This window comes from Sprattus sprattus (assembly GCF_963457725.1).
Source record: "Sprattus sprattus genome assembly, chromosome: 1".
NCBI classification, from domain to species: Eukaryota; Metazoa; Chordata; class Actinopteri; order Clupeiformes; family Clupeidae; genus Sprattus; species Sprattus sprattus.
In genome coordinates this window covers 65,395,417-65,419,239 of record NC_137920.1, presented here as the reverse complement: position 1 = coordinate 65,419,239, position 23,823 = coordinate 65,395,417, and the positions used below count along the sequence as shown (strand labels likewise).

Genomic DNA, 23,823 nt, shown 5'->3' with positions numbered 1-23,823 from the left:
ATGTATCCGACGTAGTCGTCTCCCAAACAATGCCAAGAGAAACGCGCTTCTTTCGCATTTGATACATTTTTACAGCATTAAGCACAACTCGTCTGAGACGGTCCTTCAGATCTCACGCAACCTAGTGATTATAATGCTCATGCATAGCTCGCAGATCTGTATTTACTTGAAAAGAAGATGTCTTTTCTATGGAGATGTAAATTAGGTTGCTGCTGGCTTTCCTACCGGAAAAGGACCCTCGTGGATGGGGAACTAATTAGACATTTTAGTAGGCATAATCAGTTCGAAAATGAGCAAGGAATGCGTAATTCTGAGTCTAAACTCTATATGAATAACTGTTTGTAGGTCCCCAAAATACATTCAACCTTGTCAATCACAATGAGGAGCCTGTCTAAATGATTCACATAAAGGGCTTCACGCAAGCGGCTGAAACCGTCAGCAAACCAGGAAGCGGCACTTTGTTATACGCGTTGCCTGCCAACGACAAGGCGATTCTGTACCCTACACAACTTACATGTTGAGTTGGATATCAGAAAGCGAAAATACGACTTCATCACAACATATTTAGCAAGGCGATGAAAACAAGCTCTTGAGTGAAGAAGTGCATATGTTTCGGGGGTCAGTCGAGAGGCTATACCAGAGTCATGATGGTTCACATAGACCTTGTTTCCATTTTGATCAGGCATACTGGATGGGACCAAATCCCTTTCCACACTGATCATTTTGTTCATGTTTCACTGTAAACGCTTCAAGCTCGCAGTGGATTTGCCTATTCACAGTTGTTGTGTTTTATGCTTGCCCATTTTTGACATGTATGTGTATGCATACAACTCTGCACTGTAGCCTGTTCCTTTGCCTGTATTGAAAAGCTATTTATTATAATCTTTATAGCCAGCAGGATCTAGCACTCAAAGTGTGAGGTGCGAAGTCTAACTGCCATGAGAGCAGGTAGACCCACATTCCCAAGAGTAGCCTACCACTGGCTGGTGCTGTCTAAATCAGCTAAGCCACTTCAAACAGAATATCAAGGAGCTCTGAGGTGTAATCCTTCACATGGGTGTTCTATTCTGGTGTTCAATATCAGTCTGTGTATCCCGTTCAGAAGCAGCCCAAAACCCTGACACATCATGCTGACTCGAGGTGCCTCTTTAAGAAGGCTACAGTGTTATTCAAAAACAGTAGCTGTTTTTGGGGCCAGACATCAAAGTAAGGCTGTTAGGGGTTGTCATGCTTGGTGTGATCTCTGAGGGATATTTTCACCTCCATTGTTGGTACAGTATGTGCAAACCGCCACACAAACACAGCCTGGCTGACTTTTGACCTGTGATGAAAAACAGGCAAGGCTTTCATGGAGTGGGTGTCCATCTCTCTGGGCCCTGCTGTCATGTGATGGCACTAACTAGCCCCATGTGAGCTGCCTCATGAAATGTATGTAGTGTTTTTCTCTCTTATTGTTACTGTTTTTTAAACTTATTTTTTAATGTTGTTATTATTGTTAGCTCTCTGCCTTGCTTGATGTTGTGGTCCTTGATGTCTTCCATGACCTGACTAGCATTACCTGCCTTCTCCCACACGCCATTCGAATTGGAGTTTGGGTGGAGTGGCAATTTGAACACGGTCATCATCGGCATAGTCTCCTCTTTGCAGATAAGCTTTATATTGTCTAACATATCACTCTTGGAAACCTGACACTGAACAAACATAGACGGCTGAAGTCGATACAGTTAGAACGTTATGCTAATTCTATAAGGAAGTCAAAGGAGTACTTAATGAGCTAAAACACATTGTCTGCTTACACGGCAGTGCTCCCCTCAGAAGGTGATCTACTGTACCAGACACAAAATGCATTGACACACCACGGAGGTCATATACAGACAAAGCACACACTATGAACGTAGACCTATACTACAACATAAGTGGGGCTAAATAAGGCATCAAACATCAAATACACACAGGAGAAACAAAAACAGCAACTGATGCCAATATAGGACACGAAAGGGAAGGCATAAACACATTTAATTCAGAATGACACCACCACCAAGTCCCATGGCCAAATCATTACGGGGGGCGACTATTTACAGCCTTGTCATCCACATCAGCACACATAAGGATTGAAATTAGCCTTGCATGCTACAATACCAAATTTGAAAGAGTATTAAGTCTCTGAATTTCTTTTGTGTTTACCGGTAGTAAGTGAAGTGAGTGAAACTGAATAGACGTTTATAATGTTCCATGAGGTGTTGGTGCATGATTTGCAGCTTCATCGTGCTGACTGCAAGCGGTGTGTCAGAAAATCTAGCACACTGAAAATCACAAGTATATACCGTACAGATTTATTGTCCTGCCAGAGCTAAACACAGGGACTCCCAAGAGCCCTGTCTGATCCTCCCACAGAAACCCAGCCCTGGAGATGAGTTTGCATGCGGACCCAAACAATTGCTGTGTGTTTGCATTATGAAAATCTCCCACGGAGGCAATCTGTGTCACAGTTTCGGCCTTGTTCTCATCCCTTTTCACTTCCTGTGATTAGTCATTACTCATAACCGCTAACGTGCTGTTCGCAATCACTGTTCTCACATCCTTTGATGATGTGATTACAGTGTTACGTGTCACTCTGTAGTTTTGTTGATGTATTGTTTCAGTCACAGAATTCAGAAGGAAACTGTAAGCCTGAACATAGGGCCGGTCTGTCCCTGTTTGTGTCTGTTGTGTCTGTCCCAAATATGTTTCAGTGTATATATCGTATATTCACCCGACAGGAGGTCTTGACCCTTCTGAGCTATATGCTAGATGTGTGATTGCAATTCAATTCTGTCCATAGACATACCTATCTTACCATAGATGCTCTCAAGTTTAGCACCTGCTATGCCTATAACCCTGAGTGAACATGCTCAAAAGTGGCATCCAAGAATTTAGCGAAGGCTGACCGCTATACTGGATGTTTGGATGATAATGACTTCAGGTGTAAAGAGGGAGTGCAATGTGTATATGTAGGAATCAATACATTTGACTTTGAAGAGGACTCCAGTGCACTCTTCTCCCAAAGATTGTGAATGGATTTTTTGAATATGGGTAGTATACAGTTGCGTGATTAATCTGTTCTGGAATAAGTTATTTGTGGACAGGATTAAGGCCTGTTTGCACATGTCTGTCTTCCATTGAAGTGATAGGAAAGAGATGACCGGTTGCTTGTATGGAGAAATCCTCTTGAATGGCTCATGTTGACGTACGAAGTAAAGTTGTACACCATACGCAGTAGTTCCAGATCAACCGATTTGTGAGTGTGATTTGAGACCTGGAGTTTTTGGGGTGTCAAACAGCTTGATCCACTTCAGGGCAGGTTTGACACATTCACCCTTTGGACAAGGGCCAATTTACTCTATTGTCACATTGGGCAAGAGAAATACTCTCAGAGGCTTTGTCAATTGTTTAACGCAGTTGTAATGGTTGTAGCCACAGTTTGGATCTGGATGTCATTTTAAAGTGTTTCTCATTCTGTCGGGATACGTATTCAATTCAACATGTGATGTTTCACTCAAGGGGTAGACCTGTTGGCGGTATGGTATATTGTTACAGGATTCCCCACACAGTCCCCTAACACAAAAGGGGTAGTCCCACCTCTCAATTTTCAAGCTTCCTCTTCCTCTATATGATGTGGTAAGCCTGTAACACAGCACTGACCAGTGGTTGAAGCGCTTTTGTCGTAAAAAATCACATCACAGAAATCTAGTAAACTGAACTAAAATCATATTCCGGTATTATCGTTCTGTCAACAAGACCCTGAAGCAGGAGTGCCTCGAAAAAAAGCCCCTACTGTGAAAGCTGTGGCTCCTCTCATTTCATGTCAGAATCAGTCGCAAAGTAAAGCAAGAGATGGAGTATTGATTCCTTCATTACTGTAAGAGCATGCCTATCCTGGCAGCTAGAGCTCCAGTCAGTGTGCCTATTCTCTGGAGATCCCTAATAGCTCTTTGTAACCATCACCACCCCTAACTGCATTCTGCATGTAGCCAGATGCCAAAGGATCAATCTTGGTTGGGTGGACAAAATTCATGATTATGTCATACTGGGCAGGTTTTGTGAACCCAAGTGCATCCAATTTTCTGACCAAACCTAAGGCAAGCAAACTTGGCCTAAGCTCTGATTGCAATACATTGTTGCACGCATAGAACCTTTCACTGTTAAACCGTGCGGTCTGAAATTCATAAATGTGCAAGCCTTGTTGTGTTTATTGTGGGAAGATTTCTCCTCTTGACCGCACCTAGAAAACGGACTGAGGTCATTTTCCCAGAGTGTGTGTAAATTGAATCCAGGCAACAACAGCAAATCCCTGCGGTCCCTCGCTCAGACGCTCCCCTCCTTGTATCATTTTCTGTTTAACTCTATTTTTGTAGAGAGATTAGGTTGGTCCCGCAGCTGAAGATGCCCATTCAGCTGACTCAATGCAACTCTGTGTTGTTTGTGTGCTTGTTTTTGTTTCGAAGCTCATGCACGCACCAAACAGTAAGGTCGGGTTACTCTCACATGAACGTCTTTTGAAATTGTTAGGGAGTTGCTTTTCTATTAATTGAAACGTGTGTGTGTTTGTGTGTGTGTGTGAGTGTAAATAAGGTGTTTTAAAAAATATATGTGTGCATGTTTCAGTGTGTGTAAATCAGGTGTTGTGTGTGTGTGTGTGTGTGTGTGTGTGTGTGTGTGTGTGTTTGTGTGTGTGATGGTATTCAGTAGTGTGGGCAAAGTGGTGCAGTGTGCCTGTAATTTCCTGACTGCAGTGTCTACCTTTTGTTCCGATCCAGACTGTGTTGACTGAAAACACACACACACTCACACTAACATAAATGGGTCAGGGGTCAGCAGCAAGAGTGGCAGGGAGAAACAAAGTTCTTTCATTAAGCAGACTGGAGCGTTTCTTATCTCAGATTGTTGAACCTGTCACCGGTAGTGACATGTGAATGTTACCATGCTGTCTCGGTTAGCATGGCTGCGTTTGACACGCGTAGGAACTAATTTTGTCCTCTGTAATTATTTCCCAATGAGCACTGAAGTGCGTCAGCTGTGGTGCTGGGCTGTCAGGATAGTGACGGTCTGTCACCATGATGGAATTTTGTCATTAGTTGGTCACTGTGTGTTTGTATTTGTGTGTGTGTGTGCGTGTGTGTGTGTGTGTGTGTTGGTAGGCCAGGCTCTTTTGGAGCAAAACAAACATGCATGCGTGTGCCTGCAATTGTGCAAAGTCATACATGTCCCATGGCTTTATGTAAATGTCATTGTATGCAAACCTCCTCTGGCCCCAGCCTCCTCTTGCTCAGAAACTCTGTCAATCATGTCTGCAGCTCATTAAGTCTTGAAGCATTATGTTTGTGACAGACAATCCCAGTTCATTCTAACAAACATAAAAATTGGTGTGTAGCAAGCATCTGTGCAAGTGTGTTTCTCATGTCTGATAACATCTTTTTTTATTGATTTATTGTTTTGTCTCCTTAGGAGTCAGGCAGCGGGGAGGAAGACCGCCGTTCTCAGCCCAGGAGGTAAGAGCACCTCCCTCAGACCTCACACTACACTCCCTCAAATTTCATCCCTGTGAAAAACTCGACAAAACCTCATTCTCCTGGTGCCAGATTGAAAGGTCATCATTTAGCTGTGGTGCTACCGTGGTACGCACATTGTCCTGTGACGTCACAGGTGACTTCCCCCCCCCCCCCCCCCCCCGTGCTTTGCGGTCAAATCATAGTGCACAGCTGCACTCTCCTGCAAGCTTGTGGTCGCAGTTAAAAACAGGTTAAACCTGTCTTGGCCTCTCACATGCTCCTATAAACAGCAATTTTAGTACTTCCTGCTGTTGTGTTGTGTTTGTGTGAGCGTGTAGATGTGGGCATGTGTGTTTCCCTTCTTGGCCTGTGTTGATATGTAAAACTAACACTGCTGTGTCTACGGCAGGTTTTCCACCTTATATGTCATTTTCTAGTATAAATGCAACAACAGCAGATTTTACATGTCTCATTTATCCCGTAAAACATTAAAACTGAAATTTTACAGCTGTCTTTATTCCTTTTTAGTTGCTATGATTATTGTACAATTGGAAAAGTAACTAAATAACTTTTATCATGCCTCACAGAGGCAGCTGTTTCAGAAAAGATTTCCGCCTCCGTAGTTTGTGTGTGACAGAGAGCAAGATTAACTTTTCCACTAGAGGGCGGTTGATGTTTGTGCAGTTGAGGTCATGTTGGTCTCTCCTCACAGATAACTTAGAGCTGAGTTAGTCAGGGAGCTCAGATACACAGCACATTTGTCTGCAGTTGGTCATCCGTAGGTGAAAGCATTTACTGACTTAAGGAGAAATAATCATTCCAGCCATATTTGTTGTGATTGTTTAGTGTAAAGGCTAAGACGGGTAGAACCTTTTGTCCAACATTGACAGAACCACTGGTTAGATTTCCCTCACTCTTGACTTTATGCTTGTTTCTGAAGTCTGTGTCTATTTTGAAGTTATGTTACGGGTGAACTCATTTTAAATGCTGCACATAATTTGGCATTTACACTCCATCAGACGCTTTTCAATTGTGTACAGGGCTGATGTAGTTAGGCTGGTTTCAGAAGCTTGAAATGCTGACAGCGTCATTTCATTAACTTGTTGTCAGCTTGGTGCAAGCCCACACATGCTGTTCCTCCATGTATTTTAACAGCACCTGTTTCTCTGGATTTCCGCATTCAGCTAAAATCGAATTAAAGCTGGAGATGGAAGCATTGTAATGGCCATCAGAAAAAAACAAATTCACCACAGTATGTCTTCATTCAATAATTAGGTGTGGGGGGCATCCTTACCTTCCAATTATTTAGACATGCTCAGCACAGGATGGTGGCCAAGGCCCATGGGTAAGGTGGCTAAGGCTGGCTCACACATTGCTCACAGCAGCTTTAAACAGCGACTTGCAGAGATATTAGAGTCATGTGTACATGAATGCAAATTACATACTTGCTCAGAACCGGTCAGCTTGTTGAGATATGGGAAGAACTCGCATGCTTCTGTGGGTGTGCCTTCTATCCCTCCCTTCCTCTCACAGCGCAACACGGAACATCTTTTCTTCATCATCTTACTTCACTTTGGTCTGTTTGCATGTGCATATGAATACATACTGTTTTCTACCTTTAAATACAGAAGGCAGGATTTAATGTCTTCAACACACTCGCTTAAAGCAGATATAATAGTTGAATGGCTTGAAAGCTATCAGTTGATTTCCCTGAATAGATGGAAAAAGACACAGGTGCAGCCAGGCTGAGTCTGCAACAGACAGGTGTGGGGATCAGTTTGAGGGGGAGGGCCTTTGGGTATTTGGGGGTTCCTGGAAGTTCCTGAAGAGCTTGTCATTTTCTAGTGATGCCCCACAGCGGGCACTATTTTGTGCAAACTTTTTTGCAGCTTTACAAATAGTGTTCATTAGCCTGGATACCAGCCCGTACCCTGCCCACAACATTTTTGGTCAGGGAAGTTCGGTCTGGCTTTGTGCAGTTGGGGAGAGAGTATCAGAAGTCAGGATTCTGTCGTACCAATCAAATTGTCAGGGCGGGCTTTATACGATGATGGACAGATGACCAACCAACGCTGGAGTTGATTAGATAGATAGATTAGAAATCATACCAAGATGGCGGCGACTCAGGAGCTTAGTGGGACATATTTTATGTGATTTAAGCTATCTACACAACTTTTTTATGTCTACATTGACTTGGTTAGTTGTGTATGTGCAACACGAATGTTGCCGAAGATTGTAGGTCTTAACTGAAGCGCTCTAGACCATTATTGACCATTATTGCTAACGCTTAGACAAAAAATCCATTGAAACACATAGTAGCTAGCTAGCCTTGCTGCTAATAAGTACGTGAGCAGGCATATCTCACAGATATTGACACACATTCATTTTGAAAGAGGAACAGAGAAATGCGATCAAGGCATTTGTCGATCGAAAATATGTTTTTGCCGTCCTTCCTACGGGATCCGGTTAAAGTTTTAATGTATCAGATGGTCATACTATGTTGCTCTGATTGGTTGTAGGTATCCAATTGAGCGAAGAGGCATTTTTTTCCTGGTTCGTTGAAACACGCCCCATAATCACAGCCCAATGAGTCAGTATCAGACTCATATTCTGACTAGAATTATAAGTGTTCGTATCACCATGTAATGAAAATGTAGGCTGATCCAATGGTATAGTGTGTGATCAAACTTGGTGTGTCACAGAGGAACTTCCTGTTTGGCTAGTGTTTGCTAACCTCTGATACACACGCGTGCCATCTTCTATCACGATAGTGCTCGTCTCCGCTGCAGGGTCTGAAACCAATAGCTGGTTGAACTTGTATAGATCGTAGTGATGCCAAAACCCTGAAGTTAATTGTTGATGCGTGCTGCTGAACTAAGAAAATATTTGCATATCTGTGTGCATATAATACACTGTGTATGCTCCATGAAGAACTAGTCTTCAGTCATACCATAACAGTAAGTGACACTTCAGACAGCATAGATGTTAAGAATGCTCTTAAACCTTGAAATATGTGTATGAGGGATAATAGTGAACTGGACATTATGGTTTATTCTCCGTGTCCTTATTATGACTTTGAAAGGAGAATTCTGTTCTGCAACATCAAAACACGAAACATCTTTTTCTGTTTCATTTAGTGTCCCCTCTTCCCTTCGGCCCGAAAATGGCCAGAAAAAACACTGAAATTGTCAATGTCATGTACATTACTTTCTGTTAAAAAGGGAATTTAATATTTTTTGCCAACTCTATTGGTAAGCAAACTAATGTATTGTCCCCACTGTATATCGTTCACCTGCTTACACTGCGACTGATATTGATCACCCGTCAGTATGTTAAGAGGTCACTCCCCTGACCTTCAGTTAGTGTGTGTCTGGTTTCATGTCTCTAGAGTGGAAGTAAATAAAGCACAGTGATTTTATCCTCAGTGGGTAATGCCAGAATGACCCCGGTGATCAAGGGGTGAGGTTCACACTGCAGCTGAGCATGCCAAATTGAGGGTATGAGACCTCTGTGTTCATCTGTAGTGTTTCTTTGTGGTCCCTCTAGTGCGACCTTGGCTGACACAGAGCGGGTGACATTGTCATTCCTCTTTGTTTCGAGGGAGGACTAGTAGCTGTTTACAAAGGCCTAGTGTTTCAGGCCCTGGTTTGAATTTCAGCACGTATAACGGCTACAGGGGAAGGTGAACCAAGGGGGAAAGGGGAAGTGGTGTCCGCTGGGAAAAGGCCCAGTGTTGTCCGCATGACGTCTGTCCTCTCCCGAGCCAGGGATTTTGCAAGCTAAGTGAAATTCCAGACCCCTGGCTCTTCCACTGCTGTCTTGCAGGAGACAATGGTGGGCAGGAAGGTTTGGATTGTCCAGCTCTCAGATAAAACTGTTTTTGTATCCCAACCAAAAACAATCTGTGTATTAACCACATCGGTACTGACACACATGTCCTCTGTCCGCTATTTATAACATAAAAGAATGGCCATAGCCTACTAAGTTTTCCCGAAGTTATCAGCAGGTTAATGTTTGATGAGGAATACAAGCATTTAATTCCTCTTGATTTAACCATTTGCCTATTTTGGAGGCGAGCCTTATGAATTCTGCTTAAGCCTGGAGGCCACCTGCTCATGTGGGTCAGTCACCCTCACTCTCTATATGAAAAACATAATCGATAATACTCATGTTGTAATGGTTTTGTTCGGAAATCCCTGTTCTATGGACCATAGGCTCCCACTGGTCGAATGTGTCCGTTAGAGTGCGTACGGGCGGAGCACGACCATAACACATGGATTTAGACTCCTCCTACAGTAGCTGCCGAGACCCAACTGTACCGCATGTTCCTCTAACTGAAAGCTATCGCTAACAAACATTATAGGAGCTGTTAGCCAGAATTATGTGGTTAGTCATTGAACATGATGTGCAGTTTGTTAGAAGGAGTTAGTATAAACAGATGACACTGGCCAGTATGCGTAAAGTAATTGCCTGTGTTGGACCTGTTGTAGGTCATGTTTATCTCAGGGTATTGTGACGGCACTACTTGAAATGAACTCGGAGACTCAGCGATTTGTTGGCTTCTATCCGACGCATCGATGACTCAAGGCGGTATAGCTGTAGAAGCATGCTCTTCCGTTGGATGTTTGTGTCCCTGCTACGGTGGCAAACGCATGCCGTACTTTAAGAAGAATGCCGTCGTTTCTCAGAGCCAGCTTTATCAATTGTAAGTTTTCTATTCTGTAAACAATGCCACATCATTTCTTTCTTGAATTGTGTTTGTGTTATGGACTGTCGCTACATTTGTTAACGTCGACATGTTGTAAGATTAATTGACAGCTTTAAATCTTTTGCACTTTCATTGTAGAACTTTAGTTTGCAACTATTATTGCTTCCTTGCAGAAATGTTCGTGTTTTACTTCTTTGAGTAGAGAAGGAATGGTGTTGACAATTTCTTCTCAGTGTTGTAAACCACCTTTAGCAAGGGTGTAACTCTCAAATCAATCAGATTATGCAAAACTAATTTGGACTGATGGTAGTTTTTAGATATGCATTTAGGACTCTCTGTGTTTAAACGATGCTGTGCTCTTACATACTGTTATTATTTGCATTTGCAAATATAGTTTCATTTTGAAACCACAGTTTCAGAAGGGTCTAGACATACAGTCTGGCACTTTTTACCCCCCCACTTCCACTTTTGTCTGACACTTAGCCATCATTATGCAACAGGCACCTCTGTGAACTTGATGTACTTAACATTTTACCCCTTCAAAAAGGCTGTCTGTCTGACATGTTATGCGTGAATGGAACTGAAGTGGTATAGCTTTTCAGCATTGCATTGTCTCTCAAATATTGCTTGGAATCTTTGTTATTTCAAATTCTGAAAGTGAGCTGCTTTCAACCCCACTCCGGGGCAACGCTGATTAATTAAACAAAGAGGAAGACACAAGTCCTGTTGAACCGAAGGGCAGACCATGAACATACAAAACATGATCTGCACTTTATAGTATGGGACTGGTCTGTGCATGTATCCAGAGTCCAGAGTATAAATCCTGAGCACTCTGGGGGTTTACTCCCAATCTCTATGGTGACTCTATGGTGACTCACACACACACAAACACACAGAATTACAAACACTGGTATCCCAGACTGTTTGCATTGTCCCTTTGATCAAGGAAGTACTAGGCAAGTGTAAATGAGCTGGGCTAGTTTACTCACGTGGTGCAAATAAAACCCATGTGAAGAGGGCAGAAGGTAGAGGTAGTCTGTGTGTCTGTGTACTTCTGAAAATGGTGCTTAACTATCGAAAATGAGAGCATGAGGATGGTGTGTGTGTGTGTGTGTGTGTGTGTGTGTGTGTGTGTGTGTGTGTGTGTGTGTGTGTGTGTGGGGGGGGGGGGGGGGGGGGGTTGCACTGGAAGGAGGGATGCAGGGCTCTGGTGTTTCTGTAACATATGGTGCTAGCCAGCAGTGGAGCAGATTAATCCCAAAATAATCCAGAGTGGGGGGAACATCTTTTGTGTGACAGATGAGGCCTTTCCCATTGCATAGTAGGTCAGTTTTGGTCTTCATGGCAGCCATAGCAGGAATTTAAAGCAAGCTTTGTTTGTCACTGTTGCGTAGGGAGAGCGTATCATAAATCCAAAGTTTTTACCCGCCGAGGTAGCTGATTTTGACACACTACACCTCCTAGGTTGCATTCCCCTGTCAGTCATAGCTGGGATAGCCAGGTCCCACTCCAGCCTTGGCCTATATTTATCCCATTCTCCGCTTGAGAGTGACAAATACGGACCGAGGCAAACAGGGGGTCATGTGTCTGTGGTAGGTGGTAAGTAGCAGAAGAGAGGGAAAGATGCGCCAGTGGTAATTATTTCCCTCACACGATCTCTATGCTGTGTCACTGCATTCATGGGACCACTGCTTTATGAGAATTAGAAGTTACCATCACATGAAGGCAATATAGTGTGTGATGAATTTGAACGGACTTTCAATTTTGTGTATACTGCACATGTAGACAAGCACAATTGATATGGAATGAACTGAAGACAGCTTTAATTGAAAAAATAAAAAAGGTTTTAACCGTATAAAATATATCAGTAGGTCAGGATATTGAGCAGGAACATCTGTGTGATAAGCAACGTCCATGTGTCTTGAGTGCACATGTGACATGACCGTCTATAGAGGACCTCAGCTCAACTCTGAGGAAATTAGTCGTCCGAGATTGCATGTGGGCATGTGGCTCTTTTGGGGATTGAAAGTAACTCATGCCAAGTAGGTCACTTTCAGGATGCAGGACGGAGGATGCATGGAGATAAGTCTGTAGAAGAAGGAATGTTCTGAAATATACATGGAATGTTCCATAGCACAGAGTTTCTGGGAGAAAGAGAACCAGACTGGATGAAGAGGATGTGGGAATCTGACACAAGGGAATGCGGAATCTGTATTATCTATGATTTGGATTCCCCCATCACACTTCGTGGAAGTTATACAAATATGGCCATGTTATGGCATACACAACATCACCTTAATATATTGCAATGGAACTGCAAATGTTCACCCTTCAAAGAAAAATCTCAAGTTTATGGTCATTGATATTTTACACATGGATAGCTACTTTAAAGGGCTTTGGATGTGATTATTTGCATGGGATTCTTCTGTTAAGCTACATGTCGGACCACTGCAGCATAGTTTAGTAATGGAGTGAGTTTAAAGCTGATCATGGTTTTAAGGTCCCAGCTGAATATTTTATGCTGGAAAAGCTGCCCTAGTGTATTTCATCTGAAGAATGAGATTGGCAGTATAAAGAGTGTATGGACATGTTGGAATATTCTAAATATTGAGCATTGACAGATACATATAGTCTATGGTCAGCCTATGTTTGTTAATTCACTTACATATGCTATGGCTCATATAAATGTGAAATTATTCAAATGGTTTATTTATATATTTATACGTTTTTCTACCCAAGAACGTGGGATGACGTTTTGTTAAGACTGGGCTATGTATTGATGTCAGGACTAAGTTGAGAAAAGCCCAGTTATGAATATTATTCAAACATTCAAGTCAAGTCAAGTTTGGACTTCAGAAATCCACACAAATGTACACACATGCTCACATTCCCACATTCTCACACACTTAGACACGCATGAGTAGCCACTTGCACACACACCCATACACTCACACACACACCCATACACACACACAGCGATACACACACACACACACACACACACACGGCCAGCTGTTAAGCGGGAAACGGGGAGACCGAGGAACAGCACGTTCTGTTTTTGTCCTGCCCCAAGTGCTCTGCCTCTGAGGCAATGCTATCGAGAAAGAGACTCTCCCGCCCCCCCTTTCTTCACCACAGATTTTATAGGCCCACATGTTCCATTTATTGCCCTTCTTCATCCATAAGGCACATTGGACTCGATTTGTCACAACTTGCAGCCCTACTCTTGGCTCGCTGGGTGAGACTCTTGTCAGTGTCAGTGCCGGTTGCGTGCTCTTTGTCTACGGGTTCAAATGGAGAACACAGTGTGAATGTCAACAAAGTTTGTGCTCCGAGCTCTTCAGATCTTGAGCATGTCAAGCCTTCTCACAACAAATCATTTCTCCTCTATTATTATAATACGGCAATCTACCGTTGAATACTTCTCAGCATCACGTCACCCATTCTAGAGCTTGCATGACATGTGTTCTGTCTGTTCTGTGTTCCTTTGCCACAGTATCAGCGAGAGCTTCCTGACAGTGAAAGGTGCTGCCCTCTTCCTCCCAAGAGGCAATGGTTCCCCTTCGTCCTCCCGTCTGCCTGCCCAGCGGAACAAACATGCAGGTACGAGTGCACAGTGGCGAGAGGTGGTCATAGAAAGAACCTGGCTTCATTATTGGATGTGAAGAGTAAGACGGCCCAGGTTCATGGTGCTTGATATTTCTAAATGCCTCTGAGAATGAGCTGCTAATTACAAGGTTGAGTGGTGGTAGGCACCATTTTGTTGCCCGGGTGAGACGTAATTGACATTTACGCCCCCACACACACATATACACACACACACATTTGCACACACACACACACACAAGCACACACACACTAAGTTAATGTGGAGCTCCTGATGCATATCAGAGTGAAGTACTGAAGTTAGGAGTTGAGGAAAATGTGTTGTTTGCTCATTACAGGTGACCTCCAGCAACACCTCCAGAATATGTTCACACTGCTGCGCCCTGAGGACAACATTAAACTGGTACGCTGTTCCTCTTTTCACATCCGCAACAGGCAAGACGTAGACAGAAAAAGCAGTAATTTATCACACCCAGACTATGGTTATGAAAGTGATAACATGCTGCGCAAACTGTCCCGCTTAAGATGGGTAGCTATTGATTTTACAGAGTTCATGTGGCATTCCATCAGTGCCTGGTCAGTGCCATGTGTGCAGATATCCAAATGTCCAAATACCAGTGAGTCTCTTGCTTCAGCCCCCCCCCCCCCCCCCCTCACACTTCTATCTCTTGTCTTCTCATCCTCTGTGTCTCCTGTGCCAATCAGGCGGTGCGGCTGGAGAGTTTCCACCCACAGTGCACACGTTACATGGTGGTGGTGTCCACCAACGGAAGACAGGACACAGAGGAGAGCGTAGTTCTGGGCATGGACTTCAGCCCTGCTGATGGGTGTGTGTTTGTTTCTTTGTCTCATGTGTTTGCGGTCACTCTCATGTTATGTCAAGTGTCTACTAAATGACTGATGGGAAAGACTGAATGATGTCTTGGGAGGTAGCCAGTTGGATTCAGTAGGACTGTATTTGAAAATGTGTGTGTGTGTCCGTGTGCGTGTGCGTGCGTCTGCGTGTGTGTATGTGTGTGTTTTTTGCAGCTCCTGCTCGATTGGCATGGTTCTCCCACTTTGGAGCGACACACTGATCCATTTGGATGGAGATGGGTAAGCTAGTCATCTCATTTTGACACTGTTTGCCAACCTTCATATACATGCCTATAAATATTCTGTAAAGTTCTGTAGTGTTGAGGTGATTCTGGGGACACTGTGTTGTATAACAGTCTGGATACTCAATCAACTGGCAGAGACTCAACTGTGGTTCTGTCTGTCTGTCTGAGTAACTACTGGTGTACCCATTTTTGCTATGTCTGTTTTTCTTTCGCAGGGGCTTCAGTGTGTCCACAGACAACAAAATCCACGTGTTCAAGCCCGTGTCTGTCCAGGCCATGTGGTGAGACCCCTCAACTTCCCCATCTCATAATTCCCTTAACTTCTATCTCCTTATTCTCATCTTTTTTTTTAACATTCCCATAGTTTTCTCTCCCAAATTCTTTCTTTTAATTTTCATGTACCTCTCTAGATTCTTCATCTCTCTGGTTTCTCCCCTCTCCCCTGAACAGGTCAGCTCTGCAGTCCCTCCACAAGGCCTGTGAGGCGGCCCGGGGCCATAACTACTTCCCGGGCAGCCTCTTCCTGACGTGGGTCAGCTACTACCAGAGCCGCGTCTCGTCGGACCAGACGCGCGTCAACGAGTGGAACGCCATGCAGGACGTGCAGTCCACCCGGCCGGACTCCCCTCTGCTCTTCTCTGACGTGTGAGTGCTGAGTCTCAACAGTTATAGATTTGTGGGTTCCTTGTTTTTTCAACCTGTATGGTTCCGATAAATAAATGAGTAAATAAATATGCAACACATGAAGTTGTTTAACTTGTAAATTAATTAGACTGTGAGGTAGTTAAGTGGTAATGGGTAGGAAAGTATGAATCCATGAACACTTTTTAACTTTTTGTTTTGGTAAACAGTTGCAGTGAGGATAAGTAAATCTTAATATATACGTAGAAGTAGATAAATAAACTAACAATGACAACTACAGTGAATAAGATGCTGGATTGGAGCAGCTGACATCCATACTTCTCCTACTGAACGCTCTCCATAAACATGAAGTCAATAGCCTTGGGTGTTTGAGAGAACGTTGTGAGACTTGCAGTACAAGTCATGACTTGTGACCTGACTTCCCATTCTGATACAAGTGTATTTGGTAACTGTTGATGCTAATCAACAGACAACTATGTTGTGGGCGCTCAATCTGGCAAACAACGAGTTGAGGAATACATCTGGTATGTGTGTGTGTGTGAGTCAGTCTCTCAGACAATGCAGTCTGCATTGACATGCCAGGACGGGTATTTAATGCAGTATATGTAGTACAAATGTAATGACTGATGTGTAAATGTGAATGGAGTGATATGGAAACATTCAACCTTGATTCAGTTTGATTCCTTTCATCTTTTCTGCTGTTATTTATATTAATGTAGTGTTAGCAAAACGCCAAGATTTTACTGGTTGTGAGGAAAACATGAATTCCTCAATAGTTTAAAGCATCAGGGATCCATACAAAATTGTAATGAATGGCAATAATCTCTACCTAGTGTTTTAACAGATTTCATTTAGCTAAAAATGTACTTTCCACCAAAGAGTCAATTGGCATGACACCACTGAAACGATGGGTGAAGTTTATGATGGTCGTTTTGGTGCTGGCTTTATTTGTCATTCAGTTCAGAAAAGTTTTGTGATTTTGAATGTAGACCTAGATTTAGGTTTGCATATTTAAAAATGCATGCAAATGTGTAACCGCACACAGAAAAGGACGAGGCTTATTTCCTAACAGGGTGCGCAACAAAGCACACAAGTACAGTCTACAGTGTGTATGTTTTGTGTGGTCGTGGGTGATATCAAGTTTCAGCATGGAAACCTTGAGTAAATTAGGGCCTCTCTCTCTACTGTTCCCCCTCGTCACAAAATGACAAACAAGATGTAAAAAATGTCAGCCCGGTAGTTAATTCACAGCAAATGGTGAAGTGCAGCCTTATACGCTTGGTCGTGTATTTCAGTGTGACGCCAGCTTTCACTCTGTACTGATGTTGTTGTGTTCCTCAATTTTTCTGTATGTGTAGGCCGACGGAACGTGAGAGGACGGAGCGCCTCATCAAGACCCGCTTACGGGAGATCATGATGCAGAAAGACCTGGAGAACGTCACATCTAAAGAGGTGTGTGTGTGTGTGTAAAGGACCGAGCAGCCCTGCTCACTCTTTTTCATAACGCCACTAATATACCATACACATCCTTAAATACACTGATCGCATACACACACACACACACACACACACACACAGAGACACACACACACAGAGAGACACACACACACACAGAGACACACACACACACACACACAGACACACACACACACAGAGACACACACACACACAGAGACACACACACACACACAGAGACACACACACACACACACACAGAGACACACACACACACACACACACAGACACACACACACACACACAGACACACACACACACACACAGACACACACACACACACAGAGACACACACACACACACAGAGACACACACACACACACAGAGAGACACACACACACACAGAGAGACACGCACAAAGACACACAGAGACACACACAGAGACACACACAGAGACACACACAGAGACACACACAGAGACACACACAGAGACACACACAGAGACACACACAGAGACACACACAGAGACACACCAAGAGACACACACGCGCTAATCCCTTCCTTCCCTGGCCCCTCAGATCCGCACGGAGCTGGAGATGCACATGACGTGTAACCTGCGGGAGTTTAAGGAGTACATCGACAACGAGATGATCGTCATCCTGGGCCAGATGGACAGCCCCACTGAGATCTTTGACCACGTGTTCCTGGTCAGTACCTGGGGCCTCCCCCTCACAGACCCACTCATCCCATCTTTCACTCGTGATGTTTTCATCGTCACGTTTTGTTGTTCTCAGCATCGTCTTCTTTCTTTAACCTCTCAGCACTGATTTTCATCCCCTTCCCCTGGACAGTCATAGATTATATATCTCACGCCTCGCTGTCTTCTCCAGTTAAATGCTCGTCTGGCTAGTCCAAGCTTTTTGCCTTGACTTTATCAGCTAACAGCATTTCTAGAGCAGGGGAATGATTTGAAACACACAGTGCTCTGGGTCCACAGCAGCATGAGAGAGAGACAAACTGAGGCACAGATGCCTTTTTTAAACAATAACATCTGGACGGGGGAGGAAAATGAATGCGACATGTGAAGCATATGTGAAGGGAGAACTGATTGATCTCTCTGTTCCCAGGGTTCTGAGTGGAACGCCTCCAATCTAGAGGAACTGCAGAATAGCGGGTAAGAACAGTTCATATCTCTGATCATGTGTACATCAACGTCTTCGACCTCTATTTATAGGTAATACAGATCAAGATCCTTAGCGTTTTAAGCAGCATCAGACAGACCAGGCCCACTAGGGAAAAAGCAGTATCTATAAATGTGGCTGTCTACAGTGTTTATAGAGTGTGTGTGTGTGTGTGTGTCTGTATATATGCAGGTTTGGATGCATTAAAACCACCCTGGCCAATAAAAACAACACTAACCTTGCAGGACCATTGCACTATTCAATTCAGCGTTCATGTTGTGTCTATCCTTCTCCACTCTAGTGTGCAGTATATCCTCAACGTGACCAGAGAGATCGACAACTTCTTCCCGGGCCTGTTTGAGTACCACAACATCCGTGTGTACGACGAGGAGGCCACAGACCTGTTGGCCTACTGGAATGACACCTACAAATTCATAGCAAGGGCAAAGTATGTGTATCTTTCGTCTCCCAGTCTTTATACCACACTCTTTTTTTTTTTTCTCTCCCTCTCCACCTCTCTTTCTGTATATCTCTCCATCTCTGATCGCATCAGTATGTCAGTAGAGTTCTGTTTCCGTTCCCTAGTGGCAGTTACCACACCTTCTGTTTGCCTCGAGCTGGCATCTCACCCTTCCCTTCCGCCCCTCTCTCAGGAAAGCCGGTGCCAAGTGCCTGGTGCACTGTAAGATGGGCGTGAGCCGGTCGGCAGCGACGGTCATCGCCTACGCCATGAAGGAGTACGGCTGGGACCTGGAGCGTGCCTTCCACTACGTGAAGGAGCGGCGCAGCATCGCCAAGCCCAACCCCTCCTTCATGAGGCAGCTAGAGGAGTATCAGGGCATCCTGCTGGCCAGGTATGGAACAGCTCCAAACATCTGTGACACACACGTCTGTTAAGGCAGGGAAGATGGCCACCATTATTAGAATCATGATCTCCATGGTGGTTATAATGATGTTGGTGGTGTTGGTCATTTAGAACCTTTACTTGCCTTTATTGTTTGTTTTTTTTGGGAACATGAAAAAAGCTGTAACATATCCCTATCCATATTTGAACAGTTGAGTCCCAGTGAATCCCTCATGAATCCTCAGTGGTCACATTTAGGGAGGGAATGAGAGAGAGAGAAGGAGAGAGAGAGAGAGAGAGAGAGGGAGTCACAACGCCTCCTTTGACAGCCACTAATTTAGCAGGAAGTCAGGCTATCCATTGTCTCAACACAAAACGTAATGAAGGCTTAGAGTTGCCATTGGGCCTGTGCTTCTGTTTCTCTCAGGAGGCCGTAGTAATTATCTTCACTGTCAACACCACTACCTTCAGTGTTTTACCGGATATTATATTAAATGATATTATGTAAACTTGTCCTTTATTAGACATCCTACTTCTTATATTCAGAGATTTTAAACACACATATTTCAAACTACTGTCCTGTCTCATGAGTGAATGAAACCTAGTCGACTGGGTATTCATCCGTGTTGTTTTAGGGAGATTGCAATCAGCAATGCCAAAGTAATGGTTTAGTCTGTATGTGTTGGTGTCTTGGTAGCTGTTCCACAGCATTCCATTCTCACTTCAACCTCCTGTGTGCGTGTGTGTGTGCGTGCATGCATGCGTGCTTGTGTGTGTGTGTGCGTGTGTGGGGTTTCACACGTGGCACAGATCTGTGTCCGGTATGGTTAAGTCTTTTGAAATATTGAGCAACAATGCCCTTGATCTAAATGACTATACTGCACAGGTTTTAATGACCTGTCATTGTCTGGGCTGCAGCTTTGACTCACAGTCATCCTATGTAGCATTCAATGGTAAGCAACTCACAGGAATGCCTGCTATGTGCAACTGTATCTGTTTCGTGAAGTACATAGTTTAACTTTTGCATATATATGCATACATAGAAGCTGTCCTTGTGAGAGGCATAAATATTTCCATAATATGGGAGACGAAATGAAAGAAAGACGAAACCAAAAATCCTTGACTTTTGTCTCTTTGTGTTACTATCTTACTCTCTCTTTCTTTCTATCCATGTCCTCTGTACTTTAAGGTAGTTAAGCGTTCATAGAGATCAATTTCATACGCCTTGATATCATTGGCCCTGACATTTTTTTCTCTCTCTCTTCCTTCCTCTCCTTCTCTCTCTGTATTTCTCTCCTTCAGTAAGCAGAGGCACAATAAGCTCTGGCGCTCCCACTCTGATGGCAACCTCTCTGATAACCATGAGCCACTGTTGAAGCCAGCCCCTGGGCCCCACACGCTGGGCCGCTCCAACCCGCGCAACCAGAGCTGCACCCAGCCCTCGCCTTCCCTCCAGGATTTCCTCCAGAGTCTCTCTCCAGCCTCCACCAGCACCGTGGCAGCCCAGGACCCGCTGGAGGCCCCTATCTCCAACGGCTTCTGTGAACCACAGGAAGGGGGCCTCCCTATCTCCAAACTCCCTCAGCCGCGTGCGGCCACCGTGGTGCCAGAGGCGAGGCCCGACACAGTTGCGGTGACTGTGGCAGAGACGGTGCCAGTCGGGCGCCCTCACCCGCCACCAGCTCTCCATCACCTTCCCCCCTCGCCCCTCGCCCCAGAACTTGCTTCTGGACTTTCTGAGGCGTCCTCCACTGTGCCTGATGGAAACAGCAATGCTCCCGCACACCTATCAGTGACCAAGGCCGTAAAGACCTTTGACTCAAGCACACAAGCCTCTAGATGTGTCGGGGAAGGCCCGAAGGGTGGGCTGTCTGCACACGTGCCTGAGAGCAAAAACAGCCAGAAGTGTAACCCCACATTCTTCATTGATGGGGAGGAAAATGAGGGGAGCGATGACGACCACCTCAGTGCCACGTTGGAGCAGATCACGCTCGACGCTAAGCCAACTCTCAGCACAGACCATATTGATTTTTTTAGTGCCCGGGAGAAGTTCCTCGGCCTGTCCCTGGAGGGTCCAGCCTGCTGCCCTACGGAGCAGATCCAGCAGCACTCACCCCAGGAGAGGGGCCCAGGGCTGGCAGCTGAGCCACTTCTCCAAGAGGACCCAGGGAACGGGGACCAACAGGCTAAGGTAATTTTGAATGAACATTGGTCTTAAAATTCCCTTTGTGTTTTGTACAGTGCCAGTGCTTGTTACAGTGTGGATAGATTTTCTCTCAACAGGAAATCGAGCTGCTTATGAGCCAATCACTGCAAATATCCACACTGCCTATTTGAATGTTATTTGTACCTTAAGGTTCTGTGTAGGTGCAGACAAAGATCTTTGGAACTATGGAACAAACAATCATTTTCCACTGTACTGTACTGCCCCCTTGAGTTGAAACAGCATAGAGATTTCCTGGTCCAGAATAGTGAATACACAATGCACTCCATCTGTTTTATACAAAACGTTTTTAATTTTCTTTTCATACACTGTATTATTTTTTTATGAAGCACACTCCTCACACACTCCTTTTAAAAATACTTTTTGTCTGTTTCTCTCTCTCTTCCTCTCCCTAATTCATTCTCTGCTATAGGAGGTTGGTGTGTCCGTGCACCACATTATCACAGAACTGGAGTCCATTACGCACACTGTAACCCCAGCCCTTAGCACTGCTTGCCAATCAAACACATGCTGCTCCAATGACAATGAAGAGGCGGGTCTTAAGAAGGCGGAGGAGGAGACGGCATCAGGAGAGGACCCCCTCCAGCCCGCCGCCTCTTCTGGTGCTGGTGATCGGCCCGAAGGGACCGTCCGCCGGGCTACCAGGGAGCTGGAGCAGAGACTCCGGCAGGAGCTGGACGTCCCCCCGGCCCCAGTGCTTGCCTCTGCCCCCCACAGTCCCCCTAGACGGTCTCCAGTCCACCTCATCCCTAAGGACAGAGCGGAGGACAAGCCCCCTGGCCAGGACTCTGACTCAGTCACGCCGCAGGGGGACCCTGAAGGTACGGAGAAACAGGACGGGAGGGTGGTTGAGGTGAAGGGAGAGAAAGATGAAGGGAAGAAAGCGGGGGTTCCACAAGATCCCCAAGACTCAAGCACATCGTCTTCATCAGAGGCACACATTCATGCAGAAAAAACACCCAACAGCACCAGCACCACTCCAAGCACTGACTGCTCCTCTTCAAAGCCCGACTTCACGGTCGCCTCCGCCTCCGTCATTCACCTGGAAGGTGTCACCGAGCAGGAATCCAGCACTGACAAGGACGGCCTCTTCGGCCCCCGCACCCAGGCAGACCTGCGGGAGGCGTGGGAGATGCTCAAGGAGCTGGGGGCCTTCCTCTGGCAGGTGCGGAGTGTCCTGGAGACCAGCATCGGCCAGTCCTGGCTGCCGGACAGGAGGGCCAAGATCCGAGACCCCAGGGAGCGAGCCAGGGAGGTAGAGGCGCGCATCCGACAGGCTGGGCTCACCCCGCCCTCGCTGATGAAGCGCTCCGCCTCTCTGGCCAAGCTGGGCTCCCTGGAGCTGACCGCCAACGACCTCAGTGAATGGGATCTGGATCCCGCTGCCCTATCGCCCACCTACTGGACGCTCGGCACACTGCTCGCAGACGACGCCTCCAAGAAGAGGGCATGCCCTCAGCACCATCCCTCATCCACCTCTCCCCCTCCTTCCCTCTCCTCATGTCCATCCTCCCCCTCTATCAATCCCCAGACAAGCACAGAGGACACCCTGAGGAAAGAGGAGACGCGTTGCCATGACGATGCCATCGTGCCATCGCCTGCCACTGCCCCGCGGCCGTCCGCTCATGGGCAGAGTGGTAAGACGCAGGACTCTGGGCACACGCCCCAGCCGGTTCCAGCCTTGATTTCTGTTGCCTCGCGGCAACAGTATGGAAGGACACACCCCCTGCGCAGGCTTAAGAAAAGAACGGTCAGCTTTTTGTATCACACTGTGTGACCTTTTGCTGTTTGTGTGTGTGAGTGTTTCTGTGTCGGTGATGTGTGGGTTTATTCAGGGCCGTATCTGAGATATGTAACTATGACTGTAATGTTATTAATTTGATGTGTGTGTGTGGTTGTGGAGAGAAAGAGAGAGAGAGAGCGAGAGAGAGAGAGAGAGAGAGAGAAAGAGTGTACAGGTATGTGAACATTTAGTTTGTTAGGGATTGTGTATAAAAGGCCTGGGCCAACTCATAATGGAATAACTGCACATAAGATATATATGTGCAATATGTTATAAATCATACAAAATACAACTTCAATTCAACAACTGATCCATTTTACCTGTTGTTGCTTTGAAGGGGAAAAAAATGGAAATAACAGTTGCATTATGAAACATTATGAAACAGCTGTACTTCCATAGGACAACTCTACTCTTGCGCACACGCACACGCCAGCACACACACACACTAGTCTAGTGTTCCATTCTAAGGGATTTTTTTTTTTTTGCACTTAAAGGCAAATTTTATTATTTGTGTTTGTCTGTGCTCTTGTCTCATGATGCAATTGTCATTGAATTCTATTTAGTAAAGATACATTTAATACATCAAATTGTTAAATTAACAGCTAGAGAATAAGACATGTCAATGCCCTAAATGTCATAAAAATGTGTGGAAGTGTGCACAAAGCAAAGGATTTATTTGATGAAATACTTTATGCCCAGTTATTACATTATGAGATGCTTTGAAGACTTGGAGACAGATATAAGTTTGCATA

At 45.0% G+C, this 23,823-nt stretch overlaps 1 protein-coding gene across 2 annotated transcripts in view; it reads left to right on the top strand.

Annotated features, from left to right (window-relative positions):
• The window catches only part of ssh2b (slingshot protein phosphatase 2b), a 24,076-nt gene extending 253 nt beyond the window's left edge, over positions 1 to 23,823 (top strand). The window contains exons 2-15 of one of the 2 annotated variants that reach the window (XM_080847439.1): positions 5,485 to 5,528; positions 13,733 to 13,839; positions 14,181 to 14,245; positions 14,548 to 14,669; positions 14,872 to 14,937; positions 15,158 to 15,223; positions 15,393 to 15,587; positions 16,943 to 17,036; positions 17,618 to 17,746; positions 18,167 to 18,213; positions 18,522 to 18,668; positions 18,874 to 19,074; positions 20,367 to 21,255; positions 21,701 to 23,823. In XM_080847439.1, the coding sequence (XP_080703565.1) occupies positions 5,485 to 5,528; positions 13,733 to 13,839; positions 14,181 to 14,245; positions 14,548 to 14,669; positions 14,872 to 14,937; positions 15,158 to 15,223; positions 15,393 to 15,587; positions 16,943 to 17,036; positions 17,618 to 17,746; positions 18,167 to 18,213; positions 18,522 to 18,668; positions 18,874 to 19,074; positions 20,367 to 21,255; positions 21,701 to 23,065 (3,537 nt within the window). In that variant the 3' untranslated portion in view covers positions 23,066 to 23,823. Of the gene's footprint in view, positions 1 to 5,484; positions 5,529 to 9,924; positions 10,234 to 13,732; positions 13,840 to 14,180; positions 14,246 to 14,547; positions 14,670 to 14,871; positions 14,938 to 15,157; positions 15,224 to 15,392; positions 15,588 to 16,942; positions 17,037 to 17,617; positions 17,747 to 18,166; positions 18,214 to 18,521; positions 18,669 to 18,873; positions 19,075 to 20,366; positions 21,256 to 21,700 lie in introns of those variants that run through there. The other variant, XM_080847438.1, reaches the window with a different exon arrangement.